The sequence below is a fragment of the Rhinoderma darwinii genome, chromosome 3, assembly GCF_050947455.1.
Source record: "Rhinoderma darwinii isolate aRhiDar2 chromosome 3, aRhiDar2.hap1, whole genome shotgun sequence".
NCBI lineage: Eukaryota > Metazoa > Chordata > Amphibia > Anura > Rhinodermatidae > Rhinoderma > Rhinoderma darwinii.
Window position 1 is genome coordinate 300248821 of NC_134689.1, and position 16136 is coordinate 300264956.

Below are 16136 nucleotides of genomic sequence, written 5' to 3' on the forward strand. Positions count from 1 at the left end.
ATGGGAAAGGGGAAAAGATGTGGTCTAATGTGAAATTAATAAATAACCTTTATTGATTAACATTAAAATATATAAAAATTCATTGGTGCAAACTGGTATGTGTGAGTGACCCCCAAACTCACATACCATTAACCCGAAATATGGTGTAAATTTTGTGAGATCACTAATTATATTATAAAGCGATTCCACCAACGCTAATATTCCATTAGAGTGCAAGATTCGCTGCACTACAATGGGAATTGGAAATCAAAATAAACGAATGGAATAAAGTTGACCGTGTCAACTGATTAAACTGGTCCGTGCTGGACAAGTGGGCTCATATAATGATTGCTGCACTGTGGTATTGACAGGCAGCTGGGTGGACTAAAATAGCCCTACACTGACTAAATGGGTATGCATGAAGTAAACCACATGCACACCCTGCGTTTTTGCTGCGTTATTGATAGACAGCAATCAATCACTCAAAGATTGGGTGGTTGAGTGATTTCACTTAGTGTTAGATACAATGTTTGTCACCATTGTTTAATTGTGGTGCACACTTAGCTGAACTGTGAATAGGAACTGTTGATGGTTATTTTTATTTTATGTATTGAATTTGTAACCTTCCGTTTTTGTGGCTCCAGATGGAATAAAGTGAAGTCCAAATAACGGTTCAAATAGTATGTCAGCTAAGAATATAGGCTGTGCTGGAACGTAATTTTTACTGTTATTGCTGCGCTGTTGGACCAGCAAGCAGCTAATTGAAGTCAGAGTGAGCCCTGCAGTAACTAGATGAGCAGTGGTGATCGAACCACATGCATATCTAACGTTACTCCAACGTTTATTATAGGCAGTTAATTATCGAGTGCGCCTTCACATCGCTGTCTGCCTGAGGAGCAGCGATGCAAAGAGCGATTGTGATATGCGCCACCACCGCTGGAGAACCCAGAAGCGGTGAGCTACATTCGCTCACTGAATCGTGTCAGTTGCCAGAGCGATTATTAAATAAGTCCTCTCTATTGACTCAGTATGAGGGCTGAGTGAATGAGTGGGGTGGTGAGAGCTCTGGTGCCGAGACCCCACAGCCTCGCTACACCTCGCCTGAGGTCTAAGCCCGTGGGTGAGGATTCACCCCGGGAAGATCGTACAGGGGTTACTGGTCGACTGACCATATGATAGCGGGAGGTGAGAGAGATATGCCCCGGCTTTTCAGAGTAGGGCAGCAGGACACGTTGTAATTAACATAGCGCACTGAAGTAGCTGACAGTTGTGAGCTGTCAGCCGTGTTGTATAGCGTGGTCTGACAGCTGTCAGCTACTTCAGTGCGCTATATTAATTACAACGTGTCCTGCTGCCCTACTCTGAAAAGCCGGGGCATATCTCTCTCACCTCCCGCTATCATATGGTCAGTCGACCAGTAACCCCTGTACGATCTTCCCGGGGTGAATCCTCACCCACGGGCTTAGACCTCAGGCGAGGTGTAGCGAGGCTGTGGGGTCTCGGCACCAGAGCTCTCACCACCCCACTCATTCACTCAGCCCTCATACTGAGTCAATAGAGAGGACTTATTTAATAATCGCTCTGGCAACTGACACGATTCAGTGAGCGAATGTAGCTCACCGCTTCTGGGTTCTCCAGCGGTGGTGGCGCATATCACAATCGCTCTTTGCATCGCTGCTCCTCAGGCAGACAGCGATGTGAAGGCGCACTCGATAATTAACTGCCTATAATAAACGTTGGAGTAACGTTAGATATGCATGTGGTTCGATCACCACTGCTCATCTAGTTACTGCAGGGCTCACTCTGACTTCAATTAGCTGCTTGCTGGTCCAACAGCGCAGCAATAACAGTAAAAATTACGTTCCAGCACAGCCTATATTCTTAGCTGACATACTATTTGAACCGTTATTTGGACTTCACTTTATTCCATCTGGAGCCACAAAAACGGAAGGTTACAAATTCAATACATAAAATAAAAATAACCATCAACAGTTCCTATTCACAGTTCAGCTAAGTGTGCACCACAATTAAACAATGGTGACAAACATTGTATCTAACACTAAGTGAAATCACTCAACCACCCAATCTTTGAGTGATTGATTGCTGTCTATCAATAACGCAGCAAAAACGCAGGGTGTGCATGTGGTTTACTTCATGCATACCCATTTAGTCAGTGTAGGGCTATTTTAGTCCACCCAGCTGCCTGTCAATACCACAGTGCAGCAATCATTATATGAGCCCACTTGTCCAGCAAGGACCAGTTTAACCCCTTCCCGACATTTGACGTACATGTACGTCATGGAAAGTACTGACTTCCCGCATCTTGCCGTACATGTACGTCAAACGTTTGGCACCGGCTCAGAAGCTGAGCCGGTCCCATCATCACCGGATCTCAGCTGTATCTTACAGCTGACATCCGACTGTAACGGCGGGGACCGAAATTAGCTTCGATCCCCGCCATTAACCCCTTAAGTGCAGCGCTCAAACGCGATCGCTGCACTTAAGGTGTTTGCAGCTCATCGGAACCCCAGTAATGAAATTGCCGGGGTTCCGGTGGCTGCAATGGCAACCGGAGGCCTAATACTGGCCTCCCGGTCTGCCTAGCACCGAAGCCGGTCAAGATCCGCCCGGCGGCGGAGCCTGATCGGCTTCCGTAGCTGCCGGCAAGATGGCGCCGGGTCAGGAGCTGATCCGGCGTCATCAGCGGTGGAAGTCAGCTGTACTGTACAGCTGACATCCACCTGTAACGGCAGGAACCGGAGCTAGCTCCGATCCCTGCCATTAACCCCTTCGATGCAGCAATCGAAAGCGATTGCTGCATCGTAGCGGTTACAAGCAGATCGCCAGCCCTGACAGGCAATCGGGACTGGCGACTGCTGTTATGGCAACAGGAGACACAATGGTCTCCTGCTCTGCCATTACGGAAGCCGATTTAGGCCCCGCCGGGAGGCGAAGCCTAAACGGCTTGCTGTCAGTGAATGACTGACAGATCTAATACATTGCACTACATAGGTAGTGCAATGTATTAGAAAAAAAAAAATCTGACCGTTGGACCTTCAAGTCCCCTAGTGGGACTTGAGAAAAAGTGTAAAAAAAGTATAAAAAAGTGTAAAAAAAAGTGCAAAAAATAAAAGTTTGAAAACAATAAAAGTTTCAAGTAATCAAATAACACACAATCCCCCTTTTACTCTTATCAAGTCCTTTATTATTGAAAAATAATAATAAACCATATGTATTTGGTATCGCCACGACCGTAACGACCGGAGGTATCAAAATATTATATTATTTATTGCACGCGGTGAACAGCGTAAAAAAAACCCGTAAAAAACGTTACCAGAGTTTCTGTTTTTTAGTCACTTTGCCCTACAAATATTACAATAAAAAGTGATCAAAAAGTCGCACGTATCCAAAAATGGTACCTATAAAAACTATAGCTCGTCCCGCAAAAAACAAGCCCTCATACAACTCCGTCGACAAAAAAATTAAAACGTTATGGTTCTCACAACTTGGCGACAGAAAAAATACATTCTTTTTACAAAAGTAATTTTATTGTGCAAAAAGTTGTAAAACATAAAAAAGTTCTATAAATGAGGTATCGCCGGAATCGTACTGACCCGCAGAATAAAGGTAACATGTAGTTTATAATGCGTGGTGAACTCTGTATAAAAAAAACAACAAAAAAAGCTGTGCCAGAATTGCGTTTTTTGGTTTACCTGGCATCCCAAAAAATAGGATAAAAGGTGATCAAAAAGTCACATGTACCCCAAAATGGTACCAATAATAACTACAGCTCGTCCCGCAACAAACCAGCCCTCATACCGCTACGTCTATGAAAAATAAAATTAGTTATGGCTCCAATAAGTCAGGAAATAAAAAAATATGCAGTTGTGCCCGAGGAGAACATTTCTTCTGTTTCAAGAGGCGATTTATCAAGGACCTAAAATTAGGGAACCAGGAAGGGAGGGCCCAATCATATCCGATGGAAGCGACGGTGCCCGTATTATACCAGGATAATACTTTCCCAGCAAAATTCCCCAAACTACAAAGGCGCGGAGTGTGGACCAAAAGGGGGATAAGAAATGACACCATTTATCAGTGCGACACCGGCCTGTGCAGAAAGGATTGCTTCACAGCGTAACACACATCTATGGATTATTTTTATTTTTTTATACCACCTGACTATGCCCCTTATATACTCCGCCCCGCTTACATGTACCCCCACATTATAAAACACCAGCAATACTCAAACAAATATAGTACCAAGCAAAATCCGCTCTCCAAAAGCCAAATGGTGCTCCCTCGGCCCTGAACCCTACAGCGTGCCCAAACAGCAGTTTCCTTCAACATATATGGCACCGTCATACCCGTGAGAACCCTTTTAACAATTTTTGTGGTGTGTGTCTCCAGCGTCATAAGCTGGGCATGACATATTTGCCACTGAATGGCATATCTAGGGAAAAATATAAATTTTTAATTTGCACCATCCGCAGCGCATTCATTTATGGAAAAGACCTGTGGGGTGAAAATGCTCACTACACCCCTTAATAAATGCCTTGAGGGGTGCAGTTTCCATAGGGGGGGGTCACTTATCAGGGGTTTCTTTTTATTATTTCACATCTGAGCCTCTGCAGTTGTGAACCAATACTTTGTAAATCGCCAAATTAGGCCTCCACTCCGCATGGTACTCTTCACTTCTGAGCCCTGTCATATGTCCAGACAAAAGATTAGGGCCACATGTAGGGTGTTTCTAAAACCGGGAAACACCGCATAATAATTAGAGAGCTGTCTTGTTATGGTGGCACAAGCCGGGCACCACATATTGGCATATCTATGGAAAAAAATCCCATTTTCACTCTGCAACATTGAGCGCACACTAATTTCTACAAAACACCTGCAGGGTTAAAATGCTTACTACACCCCTTGGTAAATGCATTGAGGGGTGTAGTTTACAAAATGGGGTCACTTCTGGGGGGTTTCCACTGTTTTGGGCCCACAGGTGCCCAGAAACCAATCCAGCAACATCTGCACTCCAAATGGCGGTCCTTCCCTTCTGAGCCCTGCCGTTTGCCCAAACAGCAGTTTATGACCACATATGGGGTATTGCCGTACTCGGGAGAAATAGCTTTACAAATGTTGGGTTCTTTTTTTCCTTTATTTGTTGAGAAAATGAAAAAATTTGCGCTAAAGCTACGTCTTATTGAAGAAAAAGGACTGTTTTTATTTTCACTGCCTAATTCTAATAAATTCTATGAAACATCTGTGGGGTCAAAATGCTCACTACACCCCTAGATGCATTCTTCAAGAGGTGTAGTTTCCTAAATGGAGTCCCTTTTTGGGCGTTTTCATTGTTTTGTCCCCTCAGGGGCTTTGCAAATGTGACCTGGCCTCCGCAAATCATTCCTGCTAAATGTGATCTCAAAAAGTCAAATAGTGCTCTTTCCCTTCTAAGCCCTGCCGTGTGTCCAAACAGCCGTTTATTACCACATGTGGGGTATTGTTTTACTCGGGAGAAATTGCTTTACAAATTTTGTGGTGCTTTTTCTCCTTTAGTCCTTCTGGAAATGAGAAAAAATTAGCTAAACCTACATTTTCTTTGAAAAAATGTAGATTATTATTTTCAGGGCCTACTTCCAATAATTTCTGCAAAAAAACTGTGGTGTCAAATCGCTCACTATACCCCTAGATAATTTCCTCAATGGGTGTTGTTTCCAAAATGGGGTCACTTGTGGGGGGTTTCCACTGTTTTGTCCCCTCAGGGGCTTTGTAAATGTAACATGGCCTCCGCAAACCATTCCTGCTAAATTTGAGTTCCAAAAGCCAAATGGCGCTCTTTCCCTTCTCAGCCTCGCCGTGTGTCCAAACAGCCGTTTATTACCACATGTGGGGTACTGTTTTACTCGGGAGAAATTTCTTTACAAATTTTATGGTGATTTTTCTCCTTTAGTCCTTGTGGAAATGAAAAAAAATTAGCTAAACCTACATTTTATTTGAAAAAATGTAGATTTTCATTTTCACAGCCTACTTGCAAAAATTTCTGCAAAAAACCTGTGGGGTCAAAATGCTCACTATACCCCTAGATAATTTCCTCAAGGGGTATAGTTTCCAAAATGGGGTCACTTGTTTGGGGTTTTCACTGTTTTGTCCCCTCAGGGGCTTTGTAAATGTGACATGGCCTCCGCAAACCATTCCTGCTAAATGTGAACTCCAAAAGCCAAATGGCGCTCTTTCCCTTCTCAGCCACGCCGTGTCTCCAAACAACCGTTTATTACCACATGTGAGGTATTGTTTTACTCGGGAGAAATTGCTTTACAAATTTTGCGGTGCTTTTTCTCCTTTAGTCCTTGTGGAAATGAGAAAAAAAATCGCTAAACCTACATTTTCTTTGAAGAAATGTTGATTTTAATTTTCACGGCCTACTTCCAATAATTTCTGTAAAAAACCTGTGCGGTGAAAATGCTCACTACACCCCTAGATAATTTCCTTGAGGTGTCTAGTTTCCCAGATGGGGTCACTTTTGGGGGATTTTGACTGTTTTGGCACCGCAAGAGCCCTTCAAACCTGACATGGTGCCTAAAATATATTCTAACAAAAATAAGGCCCCAAAATCCACTAGGTGCTCCTTTGCTTCTGAGGCCGGTGTTTCAGTCCAGTAGCACGCTACGGCCACATGTGGGATATTTCCTAAAACTGCAAAAACTGGGCAACAAATATTGAGTTGCATTTCTCTGGTAAAACCTTCTGTGTTATAAAAAAAATTGTATTAAAAATGTATTTCTGCAGAAAAATATGAAATTTGTAAATTTCACCTCTACTTTGCTTTAATTCCTGTGAAATGTTTAAAGGGTTAAGACATTTTCTAAATGCTGTTTTGAATACTTTGAGGGGTGAAGTTTTTAAAATGGGGTGACTTTTTTGGGGTTTCTAATATATAAGGCCCTCAAAACCACTTCACAACTGAACTGGCCCCTGTAAAAATAGCCTTTTGAAATTTTCTTGAAAATGTGAGAAATTGCTGCTAAAGTTCTAAGCCTTGTGAGGTCATAGAAAAATAAAAGGATGTTCAAAAAACGATGCCAATCTAAAGTAGACATATGGGGGATGTTAATTAGCAACAATTTTGTGTATTATAACTGCCTGTCTTACAAGCAGATACATTTAAATTGAGAAAAATGCTAATTTTTGCAATTTTTCGCTAAATTTTGGTGTTTTTCACAATTAAATACTGAACATATCGAGCAAATTTTGCCAGTAACATAAAGTCCAATGTGTCACGAGAAAACAATCTCAGAATCGCTTGGATAGGTGAAAGCATTCCGGAGTTATTACCACATAAAGTGACACATGTCAGATTTGAAAAATGAGGCTCTGTCAGGAAGGTCAAAAGTGGCTAAAGAGGGAAGGGGTTAATCAGTTGACACGGTCAACTTTATTCCATTCGTTTATTTTGATTTCCAATTCCCATTGTAGTGCAGCGAATCTTGCACTCTAATGGAATATTAGCGTTGGTGGAATCGCTTTATAATATAATTAGTGATCTCACTAAATTTACACCATATTTCGGGTTAATGGTATGTGAGTTTGGGGGTCACTCACACATACCAGTTTGCACCAATGAATTTTTATATATTTTAATGTTAATCAATAAAGGTTATTTATTAATTTCACATTAGACCACATCTTTTCCCCTTTCCCATCCCTATTTCATTCTAGCTCCAACCGGTGGTGTACACCAATGTGGTCCCCTGACCTAATTTCCCAGTGAGACAGGTGATCTTCACCAGTTGCTTGTTATAGACAAATGAATGGGGCATTGCCTCCATTTATTTGTAAAAAAAAAAAGTCGCTACTCTTGCCACTTTTGTGAAAAGGGGCGTGGTTTACAGAAAGGGGTGAGCCACTGCAGCTTGTCAAACGTATACAAATTCGCAATTGTGGCACACGGCCAGCAAAAAGATTTGACAGATTATTAAGAGGTATGCGCCTCTTAATAAATCTGTTGCATCCTACACCAGCGAAGCAGAAAGCTAAGACTGGCATATGAAACGCCAATCTAAGCCCTCTACCACACAAACGAGTGCCATTTGGGCCATTTTTCACGGCATTCGAGTGGCACCCCATCATTTTCACGCACCTATTCACTTTAGTGGGTGAATCAGGTCCGTGAAAACTGACCCGACTGTCTGATCCGTGGAAAGATAGAACATGTCCTATCTTTCCACAAATCACGGACGGTCTTGGGCGGCAAACACGGTTGTGTGCATTAGGGCTTAGTAAATCTGTTCCTTTGTCTTTTGGGTTCATTTTTGCTATGTCTGTACTTGTGCAGTGAAAGAAAATTAAAAATATATTCATTTGTAACAGTTGCATGGGCATATAAAGAATAGCTTTGTGTGATCAGTTAGTTATTGGAGAAGAAGTTGGCCAAAGGTGGGTATAACTATGGAGACAAGCTGTGGCGCCTAGACCTTTTTGACTAATCATTCAACCAAAGAACAAAAGAAATGGTAACATTATACAGTGTTGTTATTCATGCAGTTACCACTCTTTATAGTATTATCTGAACATAGGATATTAATGTATAATATGTTGTGTACATTTTCAGGGGGGCAGAAATCCTGTACAGTCTGGCCATAAATCATGCTAGAAGAGATGGCCTGGAAAGTAAATATCCACTTTCTGATTATGCTTTGTTAACCGATGCCAGGCGCAACCTTGGCTTGTTCCAACATCATGATGCAATCACTGGCACAGCAAAGGAAGCCGTAGTCATTGACTATGGTGTACGGTAAGGAGCCACAAAAATGGCTGAATCATTTGAGAAAACTCTAGAAACTAGACTCCGTAACAAAGATGTGAACACTAATGTCAAGAAAAAAGAAAGGCATTGTCCATAGTAGACAACCAGTGTTGTACTGGACCACCCGAGTACAAGATGATCCTTCAGTGGGATACTGGGATCCTTCAGTGGGACACAATAATGGGCCCCTAATACAAAAGTTACAGTAGAAGAACAATCGAATTTGGAACTAAACTGGAGCCAATCACGTGCCACTAGAGCCCATTTATAGTGGGTACAAGGAACCCCAGTCCAACTTCGTAAGCAACACTTTCACTTCTTCATAAATCCCAACAAGCACTGGCAGGAGCAATGTCAAGTTCCAATGTCTTTCTACTTGACGTCATAAAATTGAATACCCTCCACCAATCAAGATATGCTTATAACCGATTCTAAAAGATTATATGAAATTAGTGCCACTTCATTGGCACCAAGGGTGGAGTTAAAATTCTATCCTTAGGATAGGCCATCAATATTAGATCGGTGGGGGTAAGACTCTCGACACCCCCTGCGATCAGATGTTTGAACGGGCCGTGGAGCTCATACGAGCGCCGCAGCCTTTTCATTGTTTATATGGAATTCATTTTCTTCTTGCGCACGCTGTTACATTTGTAGCAGCTATGCAAGCTATTGCAGCACTGTCCCATTCACTTGAGGCACACAGCGAAACAAATTGTATGCACCATGAAGTACTTTAAACATAAACATTAGGATTTATTTATGTATGTATGTATATATATATCAGGGCCGGATCCAGTTTAGTTTTATGTGGGCCATTGGGCGACACAGACTTAGTGGGACCCTTTGTGGGGGAACTCACGGCGGCAGAAAACATCAGTTTGTGCCCCCATATAGAACTAAGGCTCTGTTTATGCCCCCCATATACAAGTTAGGCCTCCAGTTTTTGCCCCCATTTATTCAGTGCCCTCTGTAGATAGTGCCACAGTGTCCCCTGTAGATAGTGCCACACAGTCCCTGAAGGTAGTGCCACTAAGCCCCCTTCATAGGTACTTCCACACAGCCCTCTTCATAGGTACTGCCACACAGCCCCCCCTCCCATGCAGGGCCACACAGCCCCCCTCCCTGGTAGCGCCACACAGCCCCCCTCTCTGTTCCTAGTGCCATTGGGGCTCCCTCTGGGAGTAGATTCCGCTCCAGGAGAAGCCCCTGACGTCACTGTTCAAATATAGCAGTGACATCAGGGGCACCTCCACGAGCAGAATCACCTGCCAGAGCGTCAGCATTGCTCTGGCCGGGGATTCCACTTCAGGAGGAAACCCTGATGTCACTGTCTATATATGGATAGTGACATCAGGGACTCCTCCTAAAGCGTAATCCCCGACCAGAGTTCGACAACGCTCTGTCGGGATTCTGCCCTATAGGAGCGGAATCCCCGGCAAGAGTGTCGGCAACGGTCTGGCCGCGGATTACACTCCTGGAGGAGCTATGACGGCAGTGGCAGCACCCGACGGCCGAGTTGGCCCCCCCAAGGGTAGTGGGCCTCGGGACTTGCCATACATGACAGTTGGGCCTTATTTATGGGTTGCTGAACAGAAAAGGTGATCTTATCCATAACACACATATAACAGCACATTCAAACCCACTGAAGTAAATACATTGGCATAGTGTTTAATCTTGCTTTAGAAATCTCTTTCTTTGCTAAACTCCATTAGCAATGGCAGCATATCCACTAGTTGCTTTATTCTAACCCAGATCTGTATTTGGCTGAGTCTTTCTGCATGTTAGATCTGTGCATGTTCCTCTTTCTCTCTCAGGTTGCTGCATTCCTTGATGAACTTGAAACGCATCTTAATTAATGCAGCTCACTACCTCGTGGTGGCAGACAAGGAGAAGTATCACTATGATCACTCTGTGCCGTTCTTCAGCACGGTAATTGTATTATAGACATAACAAGATAACTCTACGGGTGTATTTTTAATAGGTCATCTTTCAACAGAGTGAATTAATAGGTCCCATTGTGGCTTTAAATGAGATGGAGAATAATAAAATATTGCTCGAGTCCTCATGTTAGGAATGAGCTTCAGCACTAGACACAAATGGAAGACTTGATTCACATTCTGATAACTAGGCTGCGGTTTCCTATGTAATGTTTTATGCAAATTTCAACATTCTATTATAGTTTTCATAGGAATAAAGCAGAAAAAGGAAATATGTATAGAAAGAAATAAGTATGCAAGAACTCAAAAGTGCAGATATAATGGACTATGTTTCACATTCCACATTTCTTTTTTTTTTGTTTGACGCGTACACCCCACCGCATAAGTTTTCTCCGGGATACACTTGAAAAGCATAGTCGACCACGTATATGTTGAAGTTAGACTTAAAGGACATCTTTGTTTGTAATACATTTGGCCTATATAAACCATACTTCTGATATAGCCCAGAAACATAGTGTGGCTAGAGCCTTTCTTATATATCCAGTTGTATTTCATATATCTTTGAATTATTTATTGCTGAACACGATATACAGTACATTAAATTCCAGCCACAATATATAAACTTTATAAAGCATTTATGTACGTAACACTCTGATGCTCTTTGTGGTAACACATTTGGCCAACCATTGATGAATTATGGCCACTTATTTTACATTCGCATTAAGTCTTTGTTTACAAGGTGCATAATATGCAGCAAATTTTAATCTATGGAGTTTTTCGCGTAGGCAGATAAAATACGTGCGTATTTGAAATGTTCAGCATTGACGTCTATGGAGAGTGTTCAAAATTTCTGTCATGTGTTTTACATCTGTATTGTCTAAGTGATATCTATTCTTTCGTCAAAGACAGTCCATCCGCAATACAGATGACTTATAGGGAGGATCAGGAAACACATCAGACAGCCCCGTTAAAATATGGATGCAAAACTGATGACGTATGGTTACACCAGTATTTTAAACAATCTTCCTAGGCTTCAATGAGCATTTCGCATCTGCAAAATGGATAAAAGTAGCACATGCTGTATGTTTAATCCTTTCCCACCCACCCCACATCAGTTGACGGGCTAACGGTCCCTATATGTCCCGTTTATATACGTGCTCTCATGCAGCATTCCAATAGGTGAAATTTTGCTCTGGGCACCTAGGCCCAATACACAGCCGTCATTAAAGGGTTAAAATGCGCATATAATATTATCACCCATGTAAATAGCCCTACAGATAACGTTGGTTCTTCAATACAGATCGTATAAATCTGGATAAAAAACGGATGAAAAATACTCATGTGCAAAAGCTGCCATGATTTATTGGATACAAAGTAAATTTGGGGGATTGTAGATTGTCTGTACCTTTTTAAGTGCCCACGTTTCTAAGTAAGCCTGGCAAATGTAAGAAATTGTTCCTCTGTTGATCCATTAAATTTTTTTGTATACAAATAATATGTGTTTTCACTATGGTAAGTGGTATTACCACATTAATCTATACATTTTTACTTTCAGGATGACAGCCGGCTGACCCAGGAAACATTGCCAGAGAAAACCATTATTAAATTAAGTACATCTCCAAGGTATGGTGTTGCAGACAGCTAGTCTATGTAAACGATTCCAATAGATAAGTATTTAGAACTTCAGTATAATTTATCCGACAGGATTCCCTTTCAATGTATTAGGATAATTCATAGCAGTTGTAGACAGATACTTTAGAAACTTTAAAGAATAAATTGGTAAGAATAAGTCATGCTGGCATGCTGTATTGGTGGCATGCTGGTGCCACGCTTCGCAGGTAAGGGTGCGTTTACATATATTAGTTGCATCAGTTTTTTTGTCTCTCAAGTGATTACAACTGATGCAAAAACTGATGCAAAAATGTATCAGTTGCCATCAGGCTTTTTCACAATTTATACTACAAAAACCATCAGTTGTCATCAGTTGTTTTTAATTTTCATCGGTTTTTACCATCCGTTTTTAACATCAGTTTTTACCACAATTGTCTACCAAAAAGGCAGTCTAGGGTCTGAAAATGTGCCAATTTTATCAGAGTGGTGCATGTCTTTTGATTGGATACATGATCTATTAGATACTTATTGTGTATCATGTCAGGGCTCTCCTTCTCTGCTACGGCCCCAGCGCTACACTGAAGTCTGACACACATTTCGTAATGTCACATGTGTTATATTCAGTCCACCGCCAAGGCCGGCACTGAGAGAGAGAACCCAGAAGGCAGCTGCTGTCCACTCAGAGCAGATCTTGTGAGCCTGCAAAGACGCCAAACACTAGTCCTAACTTCAGGGAGTAGCTAGTTTTTGGCGCCTTTACAGCTACCCAATCCCACCCCCGCATCTCCTACCCACCCCACACCACGCAGGGATTGCTGTTGTTTCTATTCACACAACAGGGTTCAGTTGTTGACCGTTGAAAACAGCCGTCTAGGTCAGTTTTTGACAGCCGTTTTGCATCTGTTTTGTACATTTTTGACACATTTTTAAAAACAGATGAATTTCAGTTTAGATAATGAAACAGTGCCCTCTGTAGATAATGCCGCAGTGCCCTCTGTATATAATTCCCCAGTGCCCCCTGTAGATAATTTCACACATCCCCCCTGGAGATAGCGCCACACAGCGCCTACTGTAGATCGCACCACATAGTGCCCACTGTAGATGGCACCAGACAGCGCCCCCTGTAGATAGCGCCACCCCCACTTTATATAGCGCTACCCCCTTTAGATAGTGCCGCACTCCCCCCTGTAGATAAAGCCACAGTGCCCTCTATATAATGCCACAATACCCTCTGTAGATAGTCACACAGCCCCCCTGTAGATGGCACCACAGCCCCCCTGTAGATGGCACCACAGCCCCCCTGTAGATGGCACCACAGCCCCCCTGTAGATGGCACCACACAGCCCCCCTGTAGATGGCACCACACAGCGCCCCCTGTAGATGGCACCACACAGCGCCCCCTGTAGATTGCGCCACACAGCGCCCCCTGTAGATTGCGCCACACAGCGCCCCTTGTAGATAGCACCACCCCCACTGTATATAGCGCTACCCCCTTCCCCTGTAGATAGTGCCTCGCACACCCCCCGTAGATAATACCGCTGTACCCTCTGTATATAACGCCACAGTACCCCCTGTAGATAGCGCCTCACAGCGCCTACTGTAGATGGCGCCACACAGCGTCCCCAGTAGATTGCGCCACACAGCGCCCCGATGTAGATGGCGCCACCCCTACTGTTTATAGCACCCCCCTTCCCCTGTAGATATCGCCACTGAAGCTCCCTTTAGCAGAGGAATTCCCGCCAACACAGCATTGCCAACGCTGTGGCTGGGAGTAGCCCTTGACCACTGTCCATATATGGACTGTGACGTCAGGAGGGGTTACTCCCTGAATGGAACCCCCGGCCACTGCATTGCTGAAGCTGTGGCTGGGAATTCCCTCCAGGAGAAGACCCTGAAGCCACTGTCCATATATGGACAGTGACGACAGGGGTTACTCCCTGAACGGAATCCCCGGCCACAGCATTGCCGACGCTGTGGCTGGGGTTTCCCTCAAGGAGGACTCCCTGACGCCACTGTCCATATATGGGCAGTGACAGTGGCTACTCCTTGAGCGGAATCCCCGTTGCCGACTCTGGCCGGGGATTCCGCTCCAGGAGGAGTCTCTGACGTCAATGTCCATATATGGACAGTAACCTCAGGGGTTTCCTCTAGGAGCGGAATCCCCGGCCAGATCATCGGCAACGGGGATTCTGCTCAATCAGTAGCCACTGACGTCACTGTCCATATATGGACAGAGACATCAAGGGCTTCTCCAAGCACAGCGCTTAAAGTAGCGCTATGCCCGGGGAGTCCTCGAAGAGCGGAGGTGCTCCCTCTGCTCTGAATTCTAAAGCAGGGAGCTGAGGGTTCCCTGCGTTAGGATTGGGTTCAACTCAGCGGGACCAGCCGCCTTCCCGCCAGGTGCTGCCAGAAAGTGGATGCGCCAGCACCCGGCATTCATCCGGCCACAGTTAAAATAGATATGATACGACGCCCGACCTCCCTGGGGGCTGGACCCAAAAACGCTGCAGGTAACGTTTTTGGATCCGGCTCCTGCACAGATCCAGTGTCCTACTGAGCCACAACTGATGTCCCCTGTGCCAGGTCGGATCCCATAGAAAGCTATGGGATCCGTTCTAGCATCAGTTTCCCTCCGGCTGTTCTGCAACACGCCGGAGGGAAACTGTCAGAGGCAACGGATATATGTGAACGGCCACTAACTGATATGTTTTCTTTTTGTTTGTTTTTATAGATATATAGTCGTCTTCAACCCTGTAGAGCAGAACCGCTTGTGTGTGGTCTCTGTCTTGGTGAACACGCCTCAAGTACGTGTACTAACAGAAGATGGGCAGCCGATGGCCATTCAGCTTAGTCCAGTATGGCAGTCATTGACAGACATGAACCCAGATATTTTCCAGGTCAGGATGACTTTTGGTAATGGAGTTGAAGCTGCTTGTTTCCATTATACTTGATCATTCTTTCTCTGTCAGCTCCTCCTAATAGTCTACTCATGTCCATTTCTGCTTTCTTTATGGAAAATCCAAAAAAAAAATTACAAAATAAAAAGGTGGAATCAGAAGAAAGTGTATATCACATACAATTAGATTAAACAGGACTACCCCCCCCCCCCCCACACACACACACACACACACATGCATTCAATCAGCAGTTACCTTTCTGCTTTTTTTCTCACCGGTGGTTTATTCTATCGCTAATTCTTTCATGTCCATGCTCTGACTTCTGCTGACTGCTGGGCTTGTGCGTCTGCTCAGCAGCTAATCTGAAGTAGCAGAGTTGGGAGGGAGAGAGAATCCGCCTCAGACTCAGATGAAATAGAAGCCAGATTGCAGACTACCTTAATGTAGCAGAGAAAAATAAAATAAGGCAAAGTTATGGCAAAGCTCTTCCATTAGATATGAAAATTTAGAAAGTAGAATTTATAATCTAAGCACATACTTATAATACTCTGATCAAGTGTAAAACAAAAACAAAAAAGAACATGATGAATTTACTACAAAGTAGATTTTTGGCCTTAAAATGATATGTTAGTACCTGCTATGCTTATCTACTATGTATTTTGTTCGGTATTAGCTGCTTTTTAGCTCTGCTCCATACGGGTCATCAGGGACATTGCAAATAATTTAGAATTCCCCGTAGCGCCGCTTTTATCAGACTATTTCTTCAGCAAGAAGGGTCAATCTGGTTCAATACAAAAAAATAAAGCAATATAAACATGCAACAACAATATGCTTTGATTTGAGACCAAAATTGATGTGCAATTTTGTGATGTTTCTGATTATTGTGTAAATTTTATAAGTTTTGTATGAATGCAA

The 16136-nt window shown here is 43.4% G+C and overlaps 1 protein-coding gene across 2 annotated transcripts in view; it reads left to right on the forward strand.

The window, feature by feature from the left end:
- Positions 1 to 16136, forward strand: part of MAN2A2 (mannosidase alpha class 2A member 2) — a 135410-nt gene that overhangs the window by 92403 nt on the left and 26871 nt on the right. For both annotated transcript variants that reach the window (XM_075858122.1, XM_075858123.1), the window contains 4 exons: positions 8582 to 8764; positions 10591 to 10705; positions 12269 to 12336; positions 15056 to 15221. In XM_075858122.1, coding sequence (XP_075714237.1) covers positions 8582 to 8764; positions 10591 to 10705; positions 12269 to 12336; positions 15056 to 15221 — 532 coding nt within the window. The remainder of the gene's footprint in view (positions 1 to 8581; positions 8765 to 10590; positions 10706 to 12268; positions 12337 to 15055; positions 15222 to 16136) is intronic.